Below are 25,412 nucleotides of genomic sequence, written 5' to 3' on the forward strand. Positions count from 1 at the left end.
TTAAAATATAATTATTATTAAGGACGTACATTCAAATTCAAATTCAAAAATATCTTCATTCAGTAGGTTACATAGTTACACTTTGAATCGTCAATTTTTAAATAACGAACGTCTCATCCGCCTAAAACTACTGCAGTTTCTCACAACCTGTATAGCCGGGGAAAAGAAGCTGCAAGAAAAACCTCGGTACAGAGCCCTAGACGTTCTTTAAAAAGCATAATAATTTACCAAGGATGTCCTTAGAAAAGGTTCAGTCATATCTACACTCAACCGGGGTGCGTGTATGAGACGATTGATGAATGTGGAAGAAGCAAGAGAAGTCTGTCAGGATCGAAGCAAATGGAATTCCATAGTCCCGGCTATTAGCCGTAAAAACACCTCCAACAACCTGCAATGAAGCAGCCTGGTGGAGTATGCTCCATATCCGGTTGATTGCAGGGGAGGCCTGTGCTCAGCAGTGAGGCGTATATAGGCTGTTTAAGTACGTTTTATTCTTTATTGTTAGTACAGTAAAATATATGTGTTAAATAAATAATTAAATTTCTTCGCTATCAGTTCAGCATTAGATACATTATTATTTTTTTGTTCTATTTTCAATTACATTTTTTTTTTGTCTTTAATTTACTTAAGGGCTTTTAACAATTTAATATTTAGAATGCAGTTTATGGCAATCCAATAAACCTGTAATTCAATAAAATTATTATTTAATTAACTTGTAATTCAATAAATTTAGAATTCAATAAACTTGTAATTCAATAATAATAATGTACATTACGACTGAATACGATCTAAACAAACAATTCCAATAGAAGAATGTAAAAAAGTTTAGAAATTTCTACTTCACTTATCCGAGCCTAGACGGCCGCACTAATTGTTTCCTAGGCAATAATTACCTTTTACAGACTTAATGGCGTCATTTAAGTTCTAGATTCCTTTCTAGGACTTTTCTTAGACCTAGGTCCGTGGCATTCGTCGTAAAGGCGGTTTATTTATTCTTATTTTTTCTTTTAAATTAAATACGTTTGCGTTTTTATGGGATTCTTTTTATACTGGGTCTAAGATATTTACATGTATTTAAATAGTTCTACAAAGCAACCTCTGTTTATTGTAAAACAATCGGCTCGCGATCCGGAGATCCTGGCTTTGATCCGACAATTCTAATGTATATTTCAAGTATTTTGAAAAACCAAAAAAAAAGTATTCCGAAAGTGTCGTAAGGTAACACCCGGTGAGATTGTGGTCAAACGCGAGCCTATATTATTAGAAAAAAAAAACGTCTTGGCCGGCCAAAGTAATCGAAACGTTAGAACTTAACAAGAACCCAACCAAAGTCACAGCAAAAGCCTAGTCACACTCCCTACTTTGTATTCAATATCACCCCATTCATCACTTGGAATTCCCAAGATTTCAACGCTCTATACAGCGATACCATCTTAGATCCCTGCTCGACCCGCAGATAGCATAGCGTGAAGATTGACATGAAAGTGGGCGAAGTCAGGCACGTTGCTCGCTGATTGACGTACCAAGTGTTAATGGTATGTTGGATTGTCCGTTTGTTCGTGGACGCGATCACTAGTTGCTTAATGTGGGACTTTAAGCATAGAATAAGGAATAATACTACGCATAGAACGGCAACTCTCCGCTCCCCACCAGCGGCTGAGCTAGGTTTACCTCACCCCCGCGGTCTTACTTTAATGGATGTCAGATGTCACACACCAAATGCGCGTGTACGATAACGTCAATGTGTAGTGCTCTCTGCGGCTCCCGTGCGTTCGTGTGATTGAAGGTATTTAGATAAATGTTTTTGCTGTTTCCTGGCGAATTCTATTACGTATTTGTTATCATTGTCAGACTATTGCTCGGGTTTCGTAACAAATTGTAATTACTTACAAATGTAATGGTACATCTGTTATCACCTACATAATATCGCAAATCCTGATATTAATTTGACTAGCATACAGGCTTAATCCTTCCATTTCCACTAATAAATAAGATCCCCGGCTAAAAGTTTTTGAAGAGTGTACATACTCAAAAAATGATGTTAACTTTCTTTGTATAGAACTACTAGGACCTTAATTTTATTATTAGAAAATTGTGTTTGAGTAAAACGAGGTTTTTGTATGAAGTCTCCGGGGTGTGCTTTATGTTGTTACGAAACTATTTAGGCATAGTGCAAATCTTGACTGTGGTCACGATCGATTGTGGGATCCATTTTTAAATGAGACGTTCGTTATGTAAACAATGATGACTCAAAGTGAAACTGTTAACTACTGAATAAAGATTGTTTAGAAAATTTTTAATTTGAATATGAAAATGGAATTTAATTTTATATTGAATGATTCTAATTTTTAAATGTTTGTACTTAATTTGTTTGTTTTAAACAAGCAGAACTCACGCTCGCAATCCTAATTTGACTTTAAGTTATAGGTCATTTTCTTAGCCACCGAAAAGGAAAGTGACGGATGATTGACAGCTCTTAATTTTAGGAAGAATGAGTAAATGAATGAATAACCCGGGCGAAACAAAAATGTATCTCGCTGGTATGCAAACCGTTTGACATGTGCTGTCAACTTAATTCTGTCGGGTTATTAGCAAATGTAAAATTTTATAGGGTTGTTTTAGATTTGTGCTTAAAATTGACGTGTGTTCCATTTTTATGCTTGTCGATTACCCGTCTCTTTCCTTTTCGGCGGATAAGAAAATGACAGATACAACTTAAAATAAAATTAGTTGGTGTCTACAAGAATTAGCACCAATGACTATTTTGTCTGAATGGTTTAGCGTGAGTTCTGTATATTTAAAATAAATAAACAAACGTAAATATTTCAAATTTAGAATCAATCAATGTAAATACTTAAATCTATTCAATGGTTTATTGCCACTCTTATACTGTAACAACACTGTACTGTGTTGGGCGGTAACAATACCAGAAAAGACTTCAAACGATTCGATTTTCAATTTAAGTATCGGTCCTACAATCGATCGTGACCAGTCGAGATCTGCAGTTCTCGCCATTTTATGAATAAATCTCGACTAAAGAGCATCCTCGTCATAATTGGTGTTTGTATGATATCATCTGATACTCCGGGTTCCACGTTCTGTTTTTCTCACGGTTAACACTGTGACACTGGCTTCAGGTATCTAGGTCTAGACCTGGATATATGTCTAGGTAGATTAGGACATTAAACGACAAAAGGCATAAATAGTGTCTTCATTTCTTTGACTAAAATGTTAGGGCATATCTCACTAAGACACTATTGGTGATGGCGACTATAGGCGTTGAAAGGGCCTCTCTAGTCTATCGGTGGTTCAAAAAAACGAATAGTGTCGATGGGCTATCAACTAGGACTATCTATATTATCAATAGTGTCGTTTCCATAGAATTGTTTTCTAGGTCAAAGATAAATTATGAAATTCTGATTATGACACACAGATAAATAAGGGTGACAAAAAACGTTTTTTTTTCTTTTTAACTTATTATTTATAAAGAAAAGTATAATAACAAGTGCGTCATTTTGTCACGTTTTTCTATGACGTCACAGGTTGCTTTTTCATACAAATTGGTGTAATATAGTAATTTCGTGTTTTGACGTTAAGTAAAAAGTAACTGATTTGACTAGTTGGATATTGCGCAACCAGCAAGAAACAAGATGATGCAGCGTTTATATGCACGACTGCATTATGTTTTGTTGGTGACGCGACTGTGGTTAGGCAACTGGTATCCTATTGAGATAGGGCCCTTAAACGGAACAGCTGAAAGCATAGCAATTTATCGTACAAAGCGACGAACATTCCCTTCAACAGAACCAATAAAATTCCTATTCCACCAAACCGATGCTTCAAATAACACTTCAGCTAGCCATATTTGTATCAAAGCCACTCCAATAAACAAACGCTCAACAATAAGAGCGATACGTCAAGTCTAAACTAAAATGGTCAACAAAAGCGCATTCATTAAAAAATACGCTACAAATCAAGTGTGCAACCATCACTTCCCTGGTCTAAACGGGCGATCAATTCTGCGGTTTGAACAGACCATATAGCCTCTGTTATGTAGTGGTAAGAGCGTCGGGCTCTCCATCTCGATTTCCGGTGGGGACATATCAGAACAATCATTTTAGTTTAGGTTAGAACATCGTAGGCTGATCACCCGATAGTCCAAAAACATCCGTGATTCTGAAGGTGTACGCAGTCGGATTTATTTAACCTTGCGAAATGACGTAAATTCAAAAATGTTACATTGACCTGCAACAAGTTTATCCATGATAATTACGTTGAATAAATGATTCTGATCTGATTTAATTAAATTAGCTTTAAATTCGGGATAACACAGATCCTCTTTTGCTAATGTACCAATTTTTAGCTACTTACCTTGATAACTGCGAAAAGTCCCATATAAAATTTCACCTCCTCATTGAAAGGATTGGGGCCAGATTTCCAAAAAAGTTGTACGATTTTTTTGTTAGTCACAAATAGTCCGCATACCAATTTTTAGCTTTCTACCATGAAAATTGCGGGTTGCTCCATACAAATTTCCTCCACCCATTTTAGGTAAGTGGGAGGTTGGAAAGAGAAAAAAATTGCCTATGTCACTCTCCATTCCTTCACCTACCTCCACTTAAAAACTCCTTTTTGCCGTTTAAACGGACAAACAAACAAACACACACTTTCCCATTTACAATATTAGCATAGAAGTATGTAGTCGTTACATGAGCCAATATTGACCCTGACACCAGGGTGATGGCATCGGTCATTGGCCTCACAACCCGTATGAAAGAAGAACAGACCATCATTTTAGGCCTGGCCACCAATATCTTCTGTGGACTTATGACGTCGTCTACCAATTATAACGAAGACAATCATACCATTAAGAGAGGAGAGGCGCTCCATAAAATGCACGCTTTAACAATTGGCAGGGCTGATGAAAGTTGCTGTAATGATTGGATGTGGTACTTTATGGTACGCTGGATGCGGGCAGCAGAGGATCAGTCATTGTAACCTTGGGGGAGGCCTATGTCCAGCAGTGGACGATTTCTGTCTGATCTTCTTCTTCTATCGTGTAGGTTGGGAGGTGAATTACCAACCTCATCAACCCTGGTGTCAGGGTTACTATTGAGCCGCCAAAGACACCTGACATGGCTCATGTAACGACTACTTACTTACATCAGTAAGTAGTAACCGGGACCAACGGCTTAACGTGCCTTCCGAAGCACGGATCTTCTTTTTGATGATGATGTGGTACTTTCACAAATTACTAAAAATAATAATAATATGTGTAATTACTTACCCGTACTTTGATATTGTTGTTGAAGACAAGGTGTGAGGTTTATGCCATGCCACAGCCGAGCTGCTCCAAAGACAAATCTCGTTCGTACCGTATGTCGCCTTACCTTTGTTTGTGAGCGTGACAGATAGTCCTCAAACGCTTACTCCTTAACGGCTTACGACATAGACTAAAGTGACCAGTAGATCAACAGTAAACAAACGTGATTGGTGGTGAGCCGTATCGTCTAAAGTCTATAATATTCTAACTATAATGGTCCAACTGTGAAAATAACACTTAACACAACATAAACAGCCTATATACGTATCACTGCTGGGCACAGGCCTCCCCTCAATCAACCGGAGGGGGTATGGAGCATACTTCACCACGCTGCTCCACTGCAGGTTAGTGAACTTAAGATAAAATAAAAACTCATTGATGCAATGCCATTACTGGGGACCGAACAGGTGCTCCCTGTTTGGGAAGCAAGCAATTAACACACATATAACCAGGGTGCCTAATCTACATTTTTCTTTAGTAGCAATCCGGCAGATAATGTAAAAGCGGTTATTATTCTAAGTCGTATTAGTTTAGTCCACTCCATGTAACAGAAACTACCGCATCCAAACCCAACTACGTTCGACCGCTTCATGCATCCTAGCCAACTTTAATGGACAATTATGCATTGTGTATTTAGGAGCGGTCTCCTTCTAGATTTAGACTGATAGAGGTTCGTTAGGTAGTAGTGAGTTATTATTGCATACATGCATACCGACACGCAGTCTTGACGGAGCGATGGCTACTCCGCTGATTAGCGTAAGGTGCTTTCTAAATTATTAAGTTTTAATATAATTCTTTCACATCAGTCATCCAGTGTGACTTTTTAACGATAAAAACTTTTTATATCAAAATAATAATGTTCTATTTTTTTTCGCCGTGTGACGCCGTCTATAATGGTCGTGTTAACTGTGTAAGTGAAAACTGCACTTAAGATAAATTAATAACTCATTGGGCAAATCCGTGACCAGAGTTCGACTCCGCGCTCCTCGTTTGAGAAGCAAGCTGATGTAGCACAGGCTGGACAGGACCAGTGCCTTCTGTGACGTCACCTCCAAGAATCTCATATATTTATTTACAGCCTTTTTGATAGCACAAACTTTTTACTCTCTGTATCGAATATGTCAATGCAGGACGGAAGAGGCAAGTCACTGTAACCTGGAACCTGACAGAGGGCAGCAGTAGCTGTCAGTACCATTCAGAGGTGGAGGACAGGAGTCCTAGTATGGCTTTGTAATAAACCATTCTGGGCGCCATCCCACTTGCGTCAGACAGAGTACTGCGGGCGAAAGGCAAGAGGAAAACCACTGCCCTATTTTTCCCTAAAAAAGTAGCATGGAAAATGCTGCACCGACAAGAGCGTGGCTCTTAAATTGATGATGATTGTAGTGTTTACATAAGTACGTAAACACATCTTATTGTAATACACGTAGGTATAATTAAATATATAAATAAATATGTAATTATTATTATTATTAGTAACACTCAGTGTCCCACTGCAGGCATATGTAATATATTATAAAATACTTGAATCGATATAATCGATTCACATATATATTCTGTCGTCTCGGGCAATGCACTACGCGGCGGCCACAATTAGTAAACTGTACGGGTATGCACGGGGGTGGAGTGAAGACGTAGTGTGTGGCAACGAGCCGATATTTATTTATATAATTATATTGAGACCAATACAATGATGATGATCGAATATGTCATTAATTTAGAAAAATAATAATTATTGCAGTTCTGTCAGTTCGTTCCTTTGAAAAAACGTATTTTTATTTAGACGGACTTATTATTCCGTATTGGATCACGTCGGGGTTACCAATACTATAAACTGACAGAACTGCAAGAATTTTTATTTTTCTAAATTAATGACATATTCGATACAGAGAGTAAAAAGTTTGTGCTATCAAAAAGATTTTGTAAATAAATATTATAAGATTCTTTGAGGCGACGCCACACTTCTAATTAAACCTACTAGTGGTTGTTTTTCTTTACCCATTCTCAGTCAACCGGAAGAGCAACATTTTGAAATAAGAATATACCTACATACAGGGTGTTAGTGACATCGTAACGAATACTCAGGGGGATGATTCAGACCATGATTCTGAGTTAATATCAAGTGGAATTTTCCGTCGCAAAATTCATGTTTTTTTTTTAGTTTTTTTAAATTATTTTCAATTCTATACTTTTGCAATGGAAAATTCCACTTGATATTAACTCAGAATAATGAGCTGAATCATCCCTCTCAGTATTCGTTACGATGTCACTTACACCCTGTACAAGTATGTACATACAGTAGCCATATAAGTGTATGGGTGTTAGTGACACTGTAACGAATACTGAAGGGGATGATTCAGACCATGATTCTGAGTCGATATCAAGTGGAATTTCCTTTCGGAAAAGTCATGATCATTTTAGTGCTTTTTTAAATTATTTTCCGTTCCATACTTTTGCGACGGGAAATTCCACTTGATATTAATTCAGAATCATGGCTCGAATGATCCCTCAAAGTTTTCGTTACGATGTCACTAACACCCTGTATATCGTGGTCGCTACATATTTATACACTACACGGTTGCCCAACAACAAAATATTGATATCTATCAATGAAACAAATGGGTTCCATTTTTAATTCGGACTGATCTTGACGGGTCTTTTATAACGAGGCGATTTTAAGGGCAAAGGGATCAGTGACTGTCATGTGTTATTTGGTCGAAATGGGTACTATTAAATATTTTTAAAGAAAGAAAAAATATTCAATACTAGAGGACGCAGTTACAATACAACATCCATACCAGTACTAATGTTATAAGTACGAAAGTGTATGTGTTTGTTTGTTTGTCCGTCTTTCACGGCAAAATGGAGCGACACGTGATTTTTTTAAGTGGAGATAGTTTAAGGGATGAAGAGTGGCTTTTTATCTCTTTCTAATCCCCTTATTCTCTAAAAGGGGGGGGGGGGAGTTTATAACGTAACGTAATTTTCAAGGTAGAAAGCTAAAAATTGGTATGTCTAACAAAAAAAAATCGTGCAAAATCTTTGTTTTTTTTTAAATCTGCTCAACCCCTTCAAAGAGGGGGTGAAATTTTACAAGGGACTTTTCGCAGTTCTCAAGGTAGGAAGTTAAAAATTGGTACATTAGGGGAATCTGTAAAGAAAAAAAAAATGAAAAATTGAAAAAGAAAATATATATATGTAATATATATGTTTTTTTTTTAGTAAATAATGGAGAATTGAGAATTGACTTGAACCTGTCACCCCGAATTTAGCGAAAGCGAAGCCGCGGACTCTACTCAAAAATATTATGTAAATGTAAACCTTAAGGTTACCTTAAGGTTTTTTCTAAGCGTATTTATTAATGCTGCTTACCTTCACGGCCATACCTTTCATAAAATCTATGTAAGGTGTCATATATTGGACTTTGGAGGGTGGTTGTGAAAAAGGCAGTTACTGAGCTGTCTCGAAGCTGTGCACATCTTCCGGACGTTTTCGGGTTCGTTTGTGAGTATATAACAGTGGCGACGAGGATAATACGGTATAAGTGCGTGTTGTGTGCCTATCAGGGTGAACAGATAGAAAAATCGTGAAAACACTTTACGAAAATGAGTATAAAATTCAGTGAATTTAACGTGACACGTGGTTGCTGGAAAAATTACATAGAAAGGTTTAAATACTGTCTGCAGGCAAGTAATATTAAAGAAGATGAATTAAAGAAGGCGAATTTACTAGCCGCGTGTGGGCCGGAATTATATGATTTGATCGTATCGCTCATTTCGCCATCACAAGTAAGTGAGGTTACCTTCTCGGTTATGATTGAAAAATTAAACGGCCATTTTGATCCAACTCCGAACGAAATAGTGCAATCATATAAATTTCATATGAGAAGTCAACAAGACGGGGAAAAGATACGCGATTATATTGCCCAATTGCGGAAATTAAGTATTGGGTGCAACTTTAGCGATTTAAAACGGACTTTGCGCGACCGGCTAGTTTGCGGTATTTACGACAAGGAAGTACAAAAGAAGTTATTGCAAACAACAGATCTAACATTTGATGAAGCATGTAAAATAGCTCTTTCCTATGAATCAGCGAAATTTGATGCAGACAATGTTATAATAGTGCCGTCTATATCAGGAAAAAATAGTAGTGATGTGGAAGAACCTATGGAAATAAACAAAATTTCTAGTAAATTTCCTCCTAAATCAGAGGAAAAACCCAATTGTTTCCGATGTGGTCGAAAACATGGGGGCACTTGTAGGTTTAGATGGGCTAAATGTAATTTTTGTGGGAAAGTGGGCCATATCGAGTCGGTTTGTAAGACAAAGACAAATCAAAACAAAACTGATTCCAATTGTAATGGTCTGTATGAAGAGAGCATTAATAATATAAAGGAAACAAAAAGGTCCGCCTATTTGATGGACATTAAGTTGAATGGTTGTCAAATAGAGATGGAAGTCGACTCGGGCTGTGCTTTTACCCTAATTAGCGAAGAGACAGCAAAACTCATTTGGAAAGGAGAAATACCTAAGTTAGAAAAGTTAAACATGAAACTGAAGACATGGACGAATAGTAGGTTGCATTTATTAGGTAAAGCAACAGTGCAAGTAGAAGGTAAAAGCATTAAGAAGGAATTATCAATAGTGATAGCAACAGGTAATGGACCAAGCTTAATAGGGAGAAATTGGTTTGATGACTTGAATATACACTTACAGATGGGGGTGTATAATATAGAGATTGATAGTGACGCTGTTATGACAGTGGTAAATCGATATGCAGACGTATTCCAAGAAGGGCTTGGAAAATATACTGGACCGGTAGTACGGATTACACCAAAGGAAGGGGTAGTACCGAAGTTCCTTAAAAGTAGACCGGTACCGTTCGCCATTAAAGAACGTGTTGTTCAAGAAATAGACAGATTAGTAGCAGAGGGTGTGTTGGAATCAATTCCACATTCAGAGTGGGCAACACCCATAGTGCCAGTTCTTAAAAAAAATGGTACAGTAAGATTGTGTGGGGACTACAGGTCTACAGTGAATAAATATATAGATACAGATACATATCCACTGCCTACACTTAATGAAGCTTTTTGTGAATTACGAGGAAGTAAAATTTTCACAAAAATTGATTTAGAACGTGCATATACACAAGTGACGGTTGATGAAGCTACTTCAAAACTTCTTACTATCAACACCCCAAAAGGGTTGTATAGAATGAAAAGGTTACCCTTTGGGATTAAGGCCTGTCCCGGGATTTTTCAACGATTGATGTCTACTCTATTGGCTGGTATTCCAGGGATAGCAGTACTACTGGATGATATTGTGGTAACTGGAGGGAATATGCAACAACACAATGAGAGACTCGAGTTAGTTCTTCAGAAATTACAAGAAGCGGGGTTGAAGGTTAACAAAAACTAACTATATAACTAACAAAAAATGTAAATTAGCGGCCAATAGTGTTGAATTTTTGGGTTACGTTATTGATAAATCGGGTATTCACCCAAATGAAGACAAAATTAAGGCTATTGAAAAAACTCAAGCTCCAACTAATGTTAAAGAGTTACAGGCTTTCTTAGGCTTGTTAAATTTTTATGATCGGTTTATGCCACATAAAGCGACAGTAGCAGAACCTTTATACCGTTTATTAGATAAAGAAAGGAAGTGGCAATGGAATAAAGAGCAACAGATAGCTTTTGAAAAGCTCAAAAAAAACTTGTCGAGTAAAGACACATTAGTACACTATGATGAAAAACGGAAATTGATACTATCTTGCGATGCGTCAAACTATGGGCTGGGAGCTGTTTTAGAACATGAAATGGACGATGGCACAGTCAGACCAATAATGTTCGCGTCAAGAACGATGAATACACATGAGCGCAACTATGCTCAAATTGACAAAGAAGCAGCAGCTATCATTTTTGGACTAAAAAAGTATCACCAATTCATTAGTGGTAGAAAAATAATTATTAGGACAGATCACAAACCGCTATTAGGAATCTTTGACCCAAAAAGAACAATACCGAATATAATATCTCCAAGGATGTTACGATGGGCATTATGGTTGAACTCATATGACTACCAGTTGGAATATGTAAAAGGGAAAAACTTGGGCAACGCCGATGCGCTAAGTAGATGGCCGTCTAAACTAGAAAGTGAAAAGGAAGAATATTCGGGTGTTCTACTGATAGAAGAGACACCAGTGGAATTGAATTTGTCAGCTAAAGATGTGGCAGAGTGGACTAAGAAAGATAACACATTAAGTAAAATTTTGTATTGGCTACGTCATGGATGGCCCGCAAAGGTATCAGAAGAATATGGATTATTTTGGAAAAAACGTGAGGAAATGTCAGTCTATAAGGATTGTGTTTTATGGGGAAGTAGGGTTGTTATTTCAGGAAGAATGAGATCGCAGATTCTAGACCAATTACACGACAATCACGATGGTATCGTGATTACAAAGGCTCTAGCCCGGAGCTACTTTTGGTGGCCAGCTATTGATCGACAAATCGAAGAGATGATCAGAGAATGCCCTATATGTGCCGAATACAGGAACATGCCACCAAAAGTAACACATCAGTGGATAAGACCAGAGAAGGCGTGGTCTAGGCTACATATAGATTATGCTGGACCCTTTCAAGGCAAAGTATTTTTGATTGTGATAGACGCCTTTTCTAAATGGCCAGAAGTAAAGATAGTGTCAAGTATGAATAGTATTACATTAATTAAAGTACTGAGGGAAATATTTGTACAGCAAGGCATACCGGATACAATAGTAAGTGATAATGGAAGAAGCTTTACATCCCAGGAATTCAAAAATTTTCTGGCGGCGAATAACGTGAAACACGTATCAGTGGCACCGTATCACCCGGCATCGAATGGGCAAGCGGAAAGAACAGTACAGACAATCAAAACCAAATTAAAAAAGTTTTCATCAGAACCATGGGACATTAAATTATCGAAGATGTTATATGGCTTACGTACTACTCCTAACAGCGTCACGGGCACTTCACCGGCCGAGTTGTTAAACAAGAGGAAATTTAAAACAAAATGGGATAATTTGAACCCCTTGTCGATGAAAAATAATGAACAGGTCAAAGCTATTGAGAATAATGAGAAGATACAACCTAGAACATTCAGAATTGGACAACAGGTTTATGTGAGGAATTATTGTGGGAATACTCGCTGGCTTAAAGGTACTGTTGAAAAAATAATTGGAGCTTGTAGATATTTGGTCAGGTGGAATGGTAGACTACTAATGAGACATATTAATCAGATTCAAAGGGGAACAAATACCACAAAAGATCAGAAGTCTGAGAGAAGGGTGGAAGCAGGAACAACCAGTGATGCCGTTCCCAGGCGATCGGGGATAATCCTACCTCACCCTAGTCAATGGGCGGAGATGATTGGGGTTTCGGGACCGCAGGACATAGTTTTAAATGAAGAACTTGTCACATCTAATAGAAATAAGAGAATTCGGTCACCCTCTACATCTTCACCACCATCGAAGAGAATATCTCTGGAAGACAGTGATGATAATGATGAACCTCAAGACATAGAGGAAGGAAGTGATCAGCAACCCTGACTTCTTCTCATGAACTTATAATTCTAAAGCATGTTAGGTATAGTTAGGATAGTGATAGTGAATAGGATAATATATTTATTTAGTGATAGAAAACTAGAGTAACAGTGTTATGTGTACTAAGTGAACAGTGAGTGTGTGAACTCTCCTGAAGGGGAAGGCATGTCATATATTGGACTTTGGAGGGTGGTTGTGAAAAAGGCAGTTACTGAGCTGTCTCGAAGCTGTGCACATCTTCCGGACGTTTTCGGGTTCGTTTGTGAGTATATAACATAAGGGATTATGTTTTGAGGGACAATTTATTATGATTGATAAGGTTGAGTAAATATATCTTTGGGCCAAGTGTCGGTATGGCTGTAAGTAGACTTTAGATAACTTTAAGCGTTGCCTGTTCGTCTCTTGATGTGTGTGGACTGTAGTTGTAGTAGATGGTGAGAGAACGAGGGTTCTACTTCCTAGTGCAAAACACCAGTTTGTTCCTTGTCATTATTTAATTATGTTCTCTCTCTTTATTTAAGAGCTGCGCTCTTGTCGGTGTAGTAATCGCCATTCCTCCCTTCTTCCCGCCAAACCCTTCACCTCCTGATACGACACGACCTGCACCTTCTCTTTTATTTGTTTCATAAATGTTCTCCTAGGTCTACCCCTTCCTCTCTTCCCTTCAATTTTTCCTTCTATGATGTTATGAATTATGTTTTGTAATTGTTAAATACACTTTCGCTTGAGGCATCGGCCATTCAATTCGGTACAATATTGCCATGTAAAAAAATATATTAATTATTGATGTTTATATTTGTGTTGCCAAGCAACATTGCTTACATTCACGATTATTAAGTTTACAAATATACAAAATGTATTTTATTCGTTATATAAAAAACAATTTGATCATACAAAATAAAAAATATAAGTATAATTAACGGCTGTATATCCGTATTCGGTAGCTTGTATTATTATAAAGCTTGTATTTTGATAAAACCCACTTTTGAAATATTCTAAGGTACGAGTTTTTCCAAACAAAACAGATCTAACACTTTTCCATATTCCGGCTAAGTAGTTAAGTGCCATTTGCGGCAAATCTAAAATAAGTCACGTCAAAAAAAATATCAAAACACAGGCAAATCCATATAACAATGTTGAGCGATTCATTCAAATAATTTCGTACAACACATTGAAATCTCTCGATCACATGGGACTGCCTACATTCGCACCAGACCACCTCCGTGGTCAACAAAATTCAAATGAATAATGGCCGACCAATTACTGACTGTATGAACCAAATATAAATTACGAATCCGATTCGGTGTAGGCCCGTTCGATTTTTAAATATAGAGCTTCATTTGTTTTTTTGTAGTTTGTTTTTATTTTATTTTTTCTAGGTTTTCCGTTTTGCCAGTGTTTTGAAAAAGTAGGTTTGTTCATATTTTAATGTTTTCTAATTATTTTATGTTTATGGTTATTGAATCGTAAAATTAATCTCGTAATACATCAAAAATGATTTCGCTGTGTTGTCTTAAAAATATTAATGTCTTAGGATTGATGAATTTGGAGGAAGCAAGAGTAGTATGTTAGGATCGAAGCAAATGAAATTGCATAGTCTTTGCTCATGTGTTAGGAATCGATTATGTTCGATTATGTCTTAGGAATTTATGCGTCCTTATATGTATGCATCCACTTATACATTTTTCTAATAGCATTTTTATTTCTGTAATTTCTAATTATTTGCACTTCGCCACGTCGGTACAGGACAAGGTTCAGGTGAAATGTGGGTGCTCAATTCATCTTGCGACGGATGTACTTTCTGAATAGTCGTGAGCTTATAAAAATAAAGTTGCGTTATATTATGTAATTATTGAAAGTATATTTATGACATATTTTTTTTTATAAATTGACTGCTCTACTTTGGTTCTCAATTTGAACTCTTTTTCTTTTTAATAATTAAGTAAGGTGCACTGGCTGGTACAGCCTACGGTCCCATAAAATGTTTCCGTGAATTTATACGTCTTGTTCGTCGTAACTTATTCCTTCAAAATCAATTTTCTTGTTTACTCTTACCACTAAATGCTGGTATTCAATATCCATTACTTAGACCAGAGAGAGCGTTGTTTAATAGGGTTGCTTAATATTATATTTATTTTGTTTGTTAATATAGGTACCAACATAAAAAAAAAACAGATAAAGAAAAGTTCGTAATGAAAAAGTGTATTCAAAAAATGTGAGTACCTACTTACTAAACTATGTATATGAGTGTGTTCTTTAATTGTAACAAAATTGTTCTGTGATATTATATCATACATAAACAGCCTATATACGTCCCACTGCTGGGCACAGGCCTCCCCTCAACCAACCGGAGGGGATATGGAGCATACTCCACCACGCTGCTCCACTGCGGGTTGGTGAAGATGTTTTTACGGCTAATAGCCGGGACCAACAGCTTAACGTGCCCTCCGAAGCACGGAATCATCTTACTTTTTCAGACAATTAGGTGATTCAAGCCTGAAAAGCCCTTACCAAACAAAGGACAGGCTCACAAAGTGATTTCCACCATGTCCCTATCGGGAATCGAACCCGGACCTCCAGATCGTGAGCCTGACGCTCTAACCACTACACCACGGAGGCTGTTATATTATATCAAAGTTTACTATTTGTTAACTAAACAGCGTTGATAGTAGTAAGACATACTAACTTTTTACAAACAATAACTAAACATTTTTTAAGTAGCCGCGCTGGGAGGGTATTAACTACCACCGAACTTGAACATACTTTCCAGGGTGTGTCGTAAAAATCGACAAAAGGATTTTATCTTTTCTAACGTGATGGGTCATCGTGATGGTTTTTGACTTTGGCTTCATATCCGTAGGGCTTCGTATCAAAAGTGGCTGCAAGTTGTCTTCCGGTTACTTGAGGCTCTGCCCACCTTGTTAGGGATTGCGGGCGTGAGTTCATGTATGCACGTTTGTATGAATTCATCGCTGATCGATGCTCCTAGAGCTTAAACCAAGTAACAAACGATTACGATGACAAATAACAGTGTAATCGAAGTAAATGTATGGGATTGACATAAGGTGACATGTCAAATCCATACATTTTCGTAATAGTTTGCATCATGGCTATGTTTGGCTTGGTTATGTTTCGTAACTGCCAACCCTAAAAACTCGCGAATTTTTCTACGAAAGCACTTAAAAAAGATCCGATAACCGAAATTTCAATTACGTGTCATAATTGTACCACGGTAGGGTATCGGGAAATTTATTATTCCGTCGGACAATTTTGGACGTGCAATCGTTTATTACGCTAAGTGTAGGTTCGAGTCTCGGTTGAGAAATTTTGGTATAATAAATTTTGCTTCGAATCTTGTCTGGTTGGCTTTGAATAAAATAATAATGTCCAGGTTTGGTGCGTGTTGTTGACCAATGTACTTATTATGTTTTTTTTTTAAGTATATCGGAAATTGATAATGAGGACGGCGAATTATATTCACCGTGTAGTAAAGTGAGTGTCGATTTCTGTGGTGTAATGGTTAACCATGTGAAATTCTCCAACCAGAAGTTTCGGGAGCCTCAGCTAAATTGTAAATGGTTATGACAATTGACAGTGACAGTGATTAAAATGTATGGGATTGACATAAGGTGACATGTCAATTCCATACATTTTTACTAACTTGGTTAAAGCCCCAATTTCTATTACTGTTCGGATTAATTAATTATTTAAGAGAATCTATCTATCTATCTATATCAGCCTAAATTTATATCCAATTTTGGACGTAGGCCTCTTCCATGTTTTTCCATTTCCGACGATCCTGGGCTATCGACATCCAGCCATATCCTGCGTGCCGCACAATGTCGTCCTTCCATCTCATTGGTGGTCTTCCTCTCGGTCTTGTGAATGCTCGTGGGCGCCACTCTAACAATCTCCGGGTCCATCTTTCCTTGCTCATTCGAGCAATGTGTCCCGCCCATCTCCACTTGCGTTCGGCAATTACTTTTACCACATCCCTAACCTTGGTATTATTTAAGAGAATATTGTTGTGAATTATAAACTGTGTGAAGACACGTGGTCGGGTTGATCACCTATCTTCAAGCAATTCATCACTCATATAATGGTCCACTATGCAATAAAAGAAAACTGAGATTTAGGAGCTGATCACCCTCCACATAGGCACGTTAAGTAGTCGGTATCGGCTAGTAATTACTTCAGTAATATTAAACAGAACGACCAGCGGGCTTAGCTCCGTAAGCGCGCGACTCTTTCTCGCCTCGACATTCGTCACCCGTCACTCTCTCACAGTACTGCACAGAAAGAGACAGATGATCTCTCTCGCGGCGAGAAAGAGTTGCGTGTCTACAGTGCTAAGCCCGCTGGTCGTTCTGTTATATTACGACTTCAGTACAATATATATACAGGTTCAGTACATTTCAATAAGATAACATTTTACAATAGTCTCAATGCGCGTATGAATTAGATCTGTCAAAGTACGTCAGCTAGTGTTGTGACGTTTATTAGCATAATGTTGTAACTGTCGACATTAGGTCGATCGATTATTTTCTATCTAACAGTAAGTATGTAGGACTGTAAAGTTGCCAATGCCATGATGAAGTCTGTCAATGGTTTGATAACCCGCACGAGAAAAGATGAAAGAGTTAGATATATTTGTTTTAATTTTGGTACCAATCCAGCATGGAACTTAAATGGGAAAATTGTAATTACAAGTTATCAGCTAGGCCTTTTATATTTTGGCATTTACTTAAATTCCATTTTTACACCTGTTAAAAATTTCGTCATCCAAAAGTCAACAAAGCAATCAAAAAGCGAAATTATTCCACAAAAATGTTCATAAAAAACTTAATTTCATATCTTCATCTGCAAAAAATGTTTGACAGTACCTGTTTATGGGTTTTTATTATATTTTTATTACATAATTATTTTCGCGGAATAATGACAAGCTTACAATATAAGGATTGTCATACTTTAAATATTTTTACACCTACTAGTATTTTAAGGGTCAAAATTATTATATTTCCCTCTGTTACACCGTAGCGAATACACTAGGTGAACGAATAATAAATGCACAACAAAAAAAAAATAACAGCAAATGCACGACATCCTCCAGTACTTATCCTACTCTTAGTGTGTGGGATGGCGCCCAGAATAGTCTATTTCAAAGCCGTCCCCGTCTTTGGCCTCTGAATAGTACTGACAATTACTGCTGCCCTCTGTCAGGTTCCAGGTTACAATTCCTGGTCCAGGTGTCCTGACTCTGTATTTAAAGACAGTACATTCAGTTATGTATGCATGTGTATGGATATAATAGTGATGTTACGTTATATTTATTTATTTATAAAGGTACATACAACATTATAGTGTAAACCAATGCGCTGTATGACGAGAAAAACAATATAAAATCTATAAATATCTTATCTTTTCTTAATACAACAAAAATAAACAATGAATGAAAAAAGAAACAAAAAGAAAAATAAGACCATGAATAACATGAAAAACACAAAAAAAAATACAATTTCAAAACTAAAAGGTAAACTATCACACAAAAAAATTAAAATAATAATGGAAAAAACAAAACAGTAATCTATACTTATAATAAATCTGTAGAGAGGTCAATTCTGTACATTAAATATTTTTTCAAAATAACTATCTATAAATGCAATCAGTAAAATTTTTGTCTGTCTGTCTGTCTGTCTGTCTGTCTGTCTGTCTGTATGTTCCTTATAGAAACAAAAACTACTGGACGGATTTTAATGAAACTTGGTACAATTATTCTTCACACTCCTGGACAGGTCATAGTATACTTTTCATCACGCTACAATCAATAGGAGCAGAGTAGTGAAGGGAAATCCTTTTGTATGAAAAATCTAAACCACTCAAGTTAGACGTTTGAAATTTGGCATGCAGGTACCTTAGATACCGTAGAGGTGCACTAAGAAAGGAATTCCCGAAATTCCTACGGGAACGGGAATTAGCGGGAAAATCCTTTTGTATGAAAAATCTAAACCACTCAAGTTAGACGTTTGAAATTTGTCATGCAGGTACCTTAGGTACCGTAGAAGTGTACTAAGAAAGGAATTCCCGAAATTCCCACGGGAACGGGAATTAGCGGGAAAATCCTTTTGTATGAAAAATCTAAACCACTCAAGTTAGACGTTTGAAATTTGGCATGCAGGTACTTTAGTAAACTTAAAGCTTAGTTGCAACAGGATATTACAAAATTCCCACGGGAACGGTAGTTAGCGGGAAAAAACATTTGTATGAAAAAATCAAATCTAAATAAAAGGAGAAACTGACTGACTCAGTCACTGACATATCAACGCATAGCCTGAACGGCTAAATGTAGGCATTTGAAATTTGGAAGGGACATAGCTTAGGTACCGTAGAGGTGCACTAAGAAAGGAATTCCCGGAATTCCCACGGGAACGGAAATTAGCGGGAAAATCCTTTTGTATGAAAAATCTAAACTGCTTAAGTTAGACGCTTGAAATTTGGCATGCAGGTACCTTAGTTAACTTAAACCTTAGTTGCAACAGGATATTGCAAAATTCCCACGGAAACGGGAGTTAGCGGGAAAAAAACATTTGTATGAAAAAATCGAAACCGCGTAAGATAGATGTTTTCAATTCAATTCAATTAAATTATTTATTGCATTCCATGTAGTACAATGGGGTGTTACATAGGCATAGGAACTAAAACATGGACCCTGTAGGGCACAGCAACGTTGAAGGGAAGAGAGGAAGTGTGTATTAAAATTAAAACTCAATGAACAATCAATTAAAAAAAATCAATTCAATCAATTGATTCAATCTAGCATGCATGCATACCTTAGTAAATATAAAGTTTATTTTTGGCTGTATTTTGAAAAATGGGAGTTATTGGAAAAAAAATTGTATGAAAAAATCTAAACTGCATAAGTTAGATGCTTGAAATTTGATATGCACTCCCACACACACAAAGATCTCTCTCTTATATAACACGCCACGCGGACGAAGTCGCGGGCAAAAGCTAGTTCATTAATAAATCTTTAATAATTCCATTACAATTCGGTGTAACACACACTCTCACGGACTTTCAATAAAATGTCCAGTTTCGGACACCTCGTTACCAGGCCGTCTTCACCAATTTGCCTATAATTGTCTCCTTAACCCAATACGGCGCCTACAAGGAAACCCTTTGATTAAACTGCAGTGTTCAGTTAAAGTGCCAAAACCTTTCGTATTTTTATGTGTAATTACATTATACATGAATTATTTATCCGTTTAAGAATTTATTTGTGGAAGCTCTGTCGGTTCCCATTATGCTAATGTGTGGGATAACTTATTCTATTTTTTAATGAAATCAATGTAGAGTATATGTTTAATTGTACCACCACATTTTTAGGGTTCCTTAGGGTAAGTTTGTACTTTGGGTGAGTTGTCTTTTCTTTTTAAGAAATATTTTTAGATTTAGTCTAACAATTTAAAAAAAAACTTTTTTTTTTATATTTTGTTATTTTTTTCGTGACCATGACTTTTTGGGGGTGGAGGCCTGGAGTCCTAAAACACAGGGTATCCTAGTTTAGGCTCCAGCCTCTACAAATATTGTATTTTTGTATGTATTTATGTATCCATGTGTTTTATTATTTACTTACTTACTTACCCCACACAACACCCACACACACACACAACACACACATAGACAGGTCTATTTTGTCTGTTCCATTCGTACATTTAATCTTATTTTTAATCTCTGGTTAGTATCGTAAATAACGGACCAAACTGGCCGCCACCAACAAAATGTATGCAGTTGTATAAAGGTACTTCACTTGCAACTGAATCCCGAAGACCTCGTTACATAGGGCCCTTCTTCTTCTATCGTATGGGTTGTGAGGTGGAGTACCAACTCTATCAACCTTGGTGTCAGGGTTACTATTGAGCCGCCAAAGGCCCCTGACATGGCTCATGTAACGACTACTTACTTACATCAGTAAGTAGTAACCGGGACTAACGGCTTAACGTGCCTTCCGAGGCGCTGATCGTCTTACTTTTTGGACAATCAGATGATCAGCCTGTAATGACCTAATCAAACTAGGGATCACAAAGTGATTTTTGTGATTTGTCCCCACCGGGATTCGAACTCGAGACCTCCGGGTCGTGAGCCCAACGCTCTACGATTGGGCCACAGAGGGCCCTAAGAGATAGCCAGTTTTGACAGAATATGTTTCATTATAATGACGTTTATCTTAATACGTTAGTAGGTACGTAACTTTCATCTTAGGGCGAAATATCGAAAGAAGATGCAAGTTAGTAGTTAAAAATAACATAATAATAATACGTATGCTGGGATAAAGTATAATCGTACACAATCACATCTCCCTAGCATTATCCCGATTTTCACAGGATCCGCTTACCTAACCTGAAGATTTGACAGGTCCGATTTTTTTCAGAAGCTACTGCCTGTCTGACCTTCCAACCCGCGAAGGGAAAACCAGCTCAATACAGGTTAGGTCACATACCTCAGAAAATGCATTTCTCGGGAATATGGGTTTCCTTACGATGTTGTCCTTCACCGCTGAAGACGTCATAATAATTTATGATCCAAACACGAATTCGAAAACAAAATTCGACAATCATTGGTTAAGGCCTTTGCTGGATTTGAATCTGCGACCTCAAAATGAGAGGCAAACGTTCTACCAACTGGGCTGCCACGGCTATAGTTGTACACAATACATACAGGAAAAAAATATCTACATGTCCCGTCAAAAAAGGAAAATAAATCAAAGAACCCCCTTTCTCCCATCTCTAAGCCCAATAACTCGTCGGTAGCGCTGCGCGTACGCATATAAATCGTAATACGATAGCGATATAAACATGCGCTCTACGTGTCGACATGCGATGTCTTATGATATGGTGATCGTTCCCGATTTATTAGAGTACCATCCTTGTATAAATTTGTATTTAAATTCAACTGCGGATTCCTTTTTAAAAGTTATAATTATAAGATATAGTACGCGTACTTAGTAGGTTTTTTTGAATATAGAAAGATGGTGGGCGATGTAACAAAATAACTTTTTAAAAAGGCCATATTAATGCAATTAATCAAATATTTATAAAAGGTGTAATTTCGCCCGCAGGCGAGGTAGTAAGTAGGCTACCTTGTCGCCTAACCCTTTTAATTTACGGAATTTAAACGTAATTATGTTTTCCAGCACATCTTTGAACTTTCGCACCTTGACCAAAGATTCCTACAAAACACGTTCTAATAAATTAATCGTTAGCTGACCACACGTTAATTAAAATTAACAGGGACTAACAAAGAACGAATTAAATTGATACCCGGCAATTGCTAGGGTCTACCTTCGTAGCTTGAGGTCATTAGGGTCCAATTACAGGTGAATAAATTGGCACCTCCCATGTGGATATCAATAAGCAGAACCCTTGAGAGATCAATTTGTTTGTGCGGCCGCCTCGGGAATATTCCAAAGAATACATTGGCGACAGATGGTACAAATGCTATCTAATAATTTAATTTATTATTGTTTTTTTTTTCATATTAATTTATTTTTTTATTTAACTAATGATTTAAGTAAATTAATTTACCTGAATTGGCTACTTGATTGTTTTCAGATAAGTATTTTAGGTAAATATTAGAATATTATACCTATTAAAACATTTTTTTTCTCGAAAAAGCTTTATATAATAGAAAAATACATATTTTTCTTCAATTATTTTAAATTGCGCGCGGAAACGGTTGGCCACGTGACATTTTGCCAAGTGACGTCACATTTCAACAAATAAAGAAACTGTCAAACAGTATAACTTGAATCCTGACAGATAGCTTTTGTTTATTTTGTGAAATGTGACGTCCCACGAAGCTCAGTCATGGCCGCCCGTGTTTCGGGTCTTGTTATAGATAAAAAAATCACATTCTTATTTTGTAAAAATAAAATATATAAAAATGATTTTAATAAAAAATAGATAATTATTGTTAAATGATAAACTACCATTTCCGACAAATTTCATATTTGCCAGCTTACACCGATGGAAAATAGGTGTGAGTTAATGCATGTATGTAACATTTATATTCATAAAATGAATGTCTCTCAGAGGCCCCTTCATTATCTACCTACGTACCAGTCTGATATAAATTCCTATACTCCCCCCTGGGAACTAAACTTATCGTCTCACCGGATAATTTATAGAGGAAGCAATCGCTTCTGTTATTACTACTATGCCATGCAAAATATTGAATTTTGTTGTTTGCGAACTGTTTTGTGTAGGAATTTGACTATTAGCATAATAAAATATCACGACTGTATACCTGAGGGGGTAAATTTAGAAGGGGTAAGGGTAAATTTCTTGTTCCATCACAACAAGAACATACCTTTTAGGTTTTTGCAATTGCAGTTAATAAAATGATGGCGACTTTTGTCGATGTATAGAGACAACCTTTTTTCACCGGCCCTCTGTACGCGAGTAGGACTCGCACTTGACCGTTTTTTTATAGTTCTATATATTAATAATTATGATAAAATATTATATTAAAATACCTATTATCATATCACTTTGCATTTCAATAGTATATTACTGTCACAGTATGTAAAATTATAACAACGTTTTTCATATGAAATAACAAATTACCAGGTGGTATTATGTGTTATTATGTAGTGAGACGTGGCCGCTTACTATGGGTCTCATGAGGAGGCTCGGTATCGCTCAGCGGGCAATGGAGAGAGCTATGCTCGGTATTTCCCTGCTCGATCGAATCAGAAATGAGGAGATCCGCAGGAGAACTAAAGTCACCGACATAGCTCGGAGAATTGCAAAGCTGAAGTGGCAGTGGGCAGGACACATAGCGAGGAGAACCGATGGCCGATGGGGCGGAAAGGTTCTGGAGTGGCGACCAAGTGTCGGACGACGCTCAGTGGGTAGGCCCGCTACAAGGTGGACCGACGATCTGGTGAAGGTCGCGGGAAGCCGCTGGATGCGGGCAGCGCAGGACCGATCGTCGTGGAGATCCTTGGGGGAGGCCTATGCCCAGCAGTGGGCGTCATACGGCTGATGATGATGATGATGATTATGTAGGTATAATAGGAATATGAGTATCACATTTTGTTTTTGAAGGCTGGGTCCAGCTTTTGCATTGCAGCCTCGAGTGAGAAGAGTTGTTCATCATAGACATCTGGTGTGATGGATCTCATCGCTTCTGCCAAGTTATACACATATTCTTTGTTGGTCCCACTGGGGCCTTGGCTGCTTATAACTTGTTTTGCTATATCTGATGTTCCTTCAAGTAGGCGTGTATATCGGCCCTCCATCCCTGACGATTTTACTACGACGTATACTTGTACCCGTTTTTATATGTATCTATGTATATATATGTGTTTCCAACACAATATATTGTTCCCAGTTAAAAAGACACACCCAAAAGCGACCGAACATTACCTTATCATACGAAATCTCATAATCGATTCCTTCAAAACGACTCGAGTACGTGAGATATGAATTAAATGATCACTGATAGGGTGTATGTCGACTAATGGGACACTACATCTTCTTAATTGGAAGACTTTTTGCTTCGACAAATACTTGATAGCGGGATGTGAGAAAAACGCGTGCCGGACTATAGTCCATATAACGTGGATATTAAGGGTTCGTGTCGAGTGATAAACTTAAGACGAAGTGCGACTTTACATGGATTTATGTTTGTGTTGTTTCCTCTGTGGTGGTGGGAATCGAGACTTTTCCTGTAAAATATCACGTGAATCTATATGAGAAGTCACTGAGCGCCAATGACTTGCACCAATGAGTTATTCATTTATCTTAAGAGCAATTTTTATTAACGCAGTCAGCTCAACCATTATGGACCATCCGGCTTACCGTCTATCACGTTGGTCTAACAGAAAGCTCGGTGGATAGTGGGTATTCAGTTCATTGATTTACCACTACTATAGATACAGCGCTTGATACAAAAATGCGGCGAAAACTTGGCGCTTGTTTAGCTATACATTCGTCAATAAAATTGTGTCAAATTAAGAAAGTACGCATCGTCTTATTACGTATATTAGCGCGTGGTGCTTCGTAGCGTGGTCGGGTTATACTGCGACTTGGATTGCCCGGAAGTACTTGTTTTAGTGTGTTTTAAACTAAAATAATTATTTTGGTAGGTTTTACTGCAAAAAATAAAATGTTTGTACTATGATAACGTGCACAATGTCATTACTTATTAGCAGTATCATGTTCCATCCTTCTTTTTTCGCTTTGAGCTTCTATTTTTGCAAATTTTTACCACGCACTTCCCCGTGTTGCTAGTTCGGCGCCTAATCGCGCACTGAGGTAAAGTACTGTCAACGTCGCTATATTAACAGTAACTTCGCATCCCATTTTTTGAGCGCTGATGTTCAATCTATGATTCAGTTCATCTTGCAATAAATGTATTTTAGACTAGCGCAATTGTGAGACTGTCCTTTGTTTGGTAAGGACTTTCAGGCTTGAGTCACCTGATTGTCCGAAAAAGTATGATGATTCCGTGC

General features: G+C 37.3%; 3 protein-coding genes across 5 annotated transcripts in view; 2 read left to right on the forward strand and 1 right to left on the reverse strand.

Moving 5' to 3' along the window:
• LOC126372787 (uncharacterized) overlaps nucleotides 1-25,412 on the reverse strand; it is a 469,025-nt gene that overhangs the window by 187,393 nt on the left and 256,220 nt on the right. The window lies entirely within an intron of this gene.
• The window catches only part of LOC126372779 (knirps-related protein-like), a 707,336-nt gene that overhangs the window by 65,359 nt on the left and 616,565 nt on the right, over nucleotides 1-25,412 (forward strand). The gene's annotated exons all lie outside the window — the stretch shown is intronic.
• On the forward strand, nucleotides 11,723-12,904 carry LOC126372696 (uncharacterized protein K02A2.6-like). The gene has a single exon (XM_050018544.1). It carries the CDS (start codon nucleotides 11,723-11,725, stop codon nucleotides 12,902-12,904), a length of 1,182 nt encoding a protein of 393 aa, XP_049874501.1.

The sequence above is a fragment of the Pectinophora gossypiella genome, chromosome 14 (genome assembly GCF_024362695.1).
Source record: "Pectinophora gossypiella chromosome 14, ilPecGoss1.1, whole genome shotgun sequence".
Classification (NCBI taxonomy): Eukaryota; Metazoa; Arthropoda; class Insecta; order Lepidoptera; family Gelechiidae; genus Pectinophora; species Pectinophora gossypiella.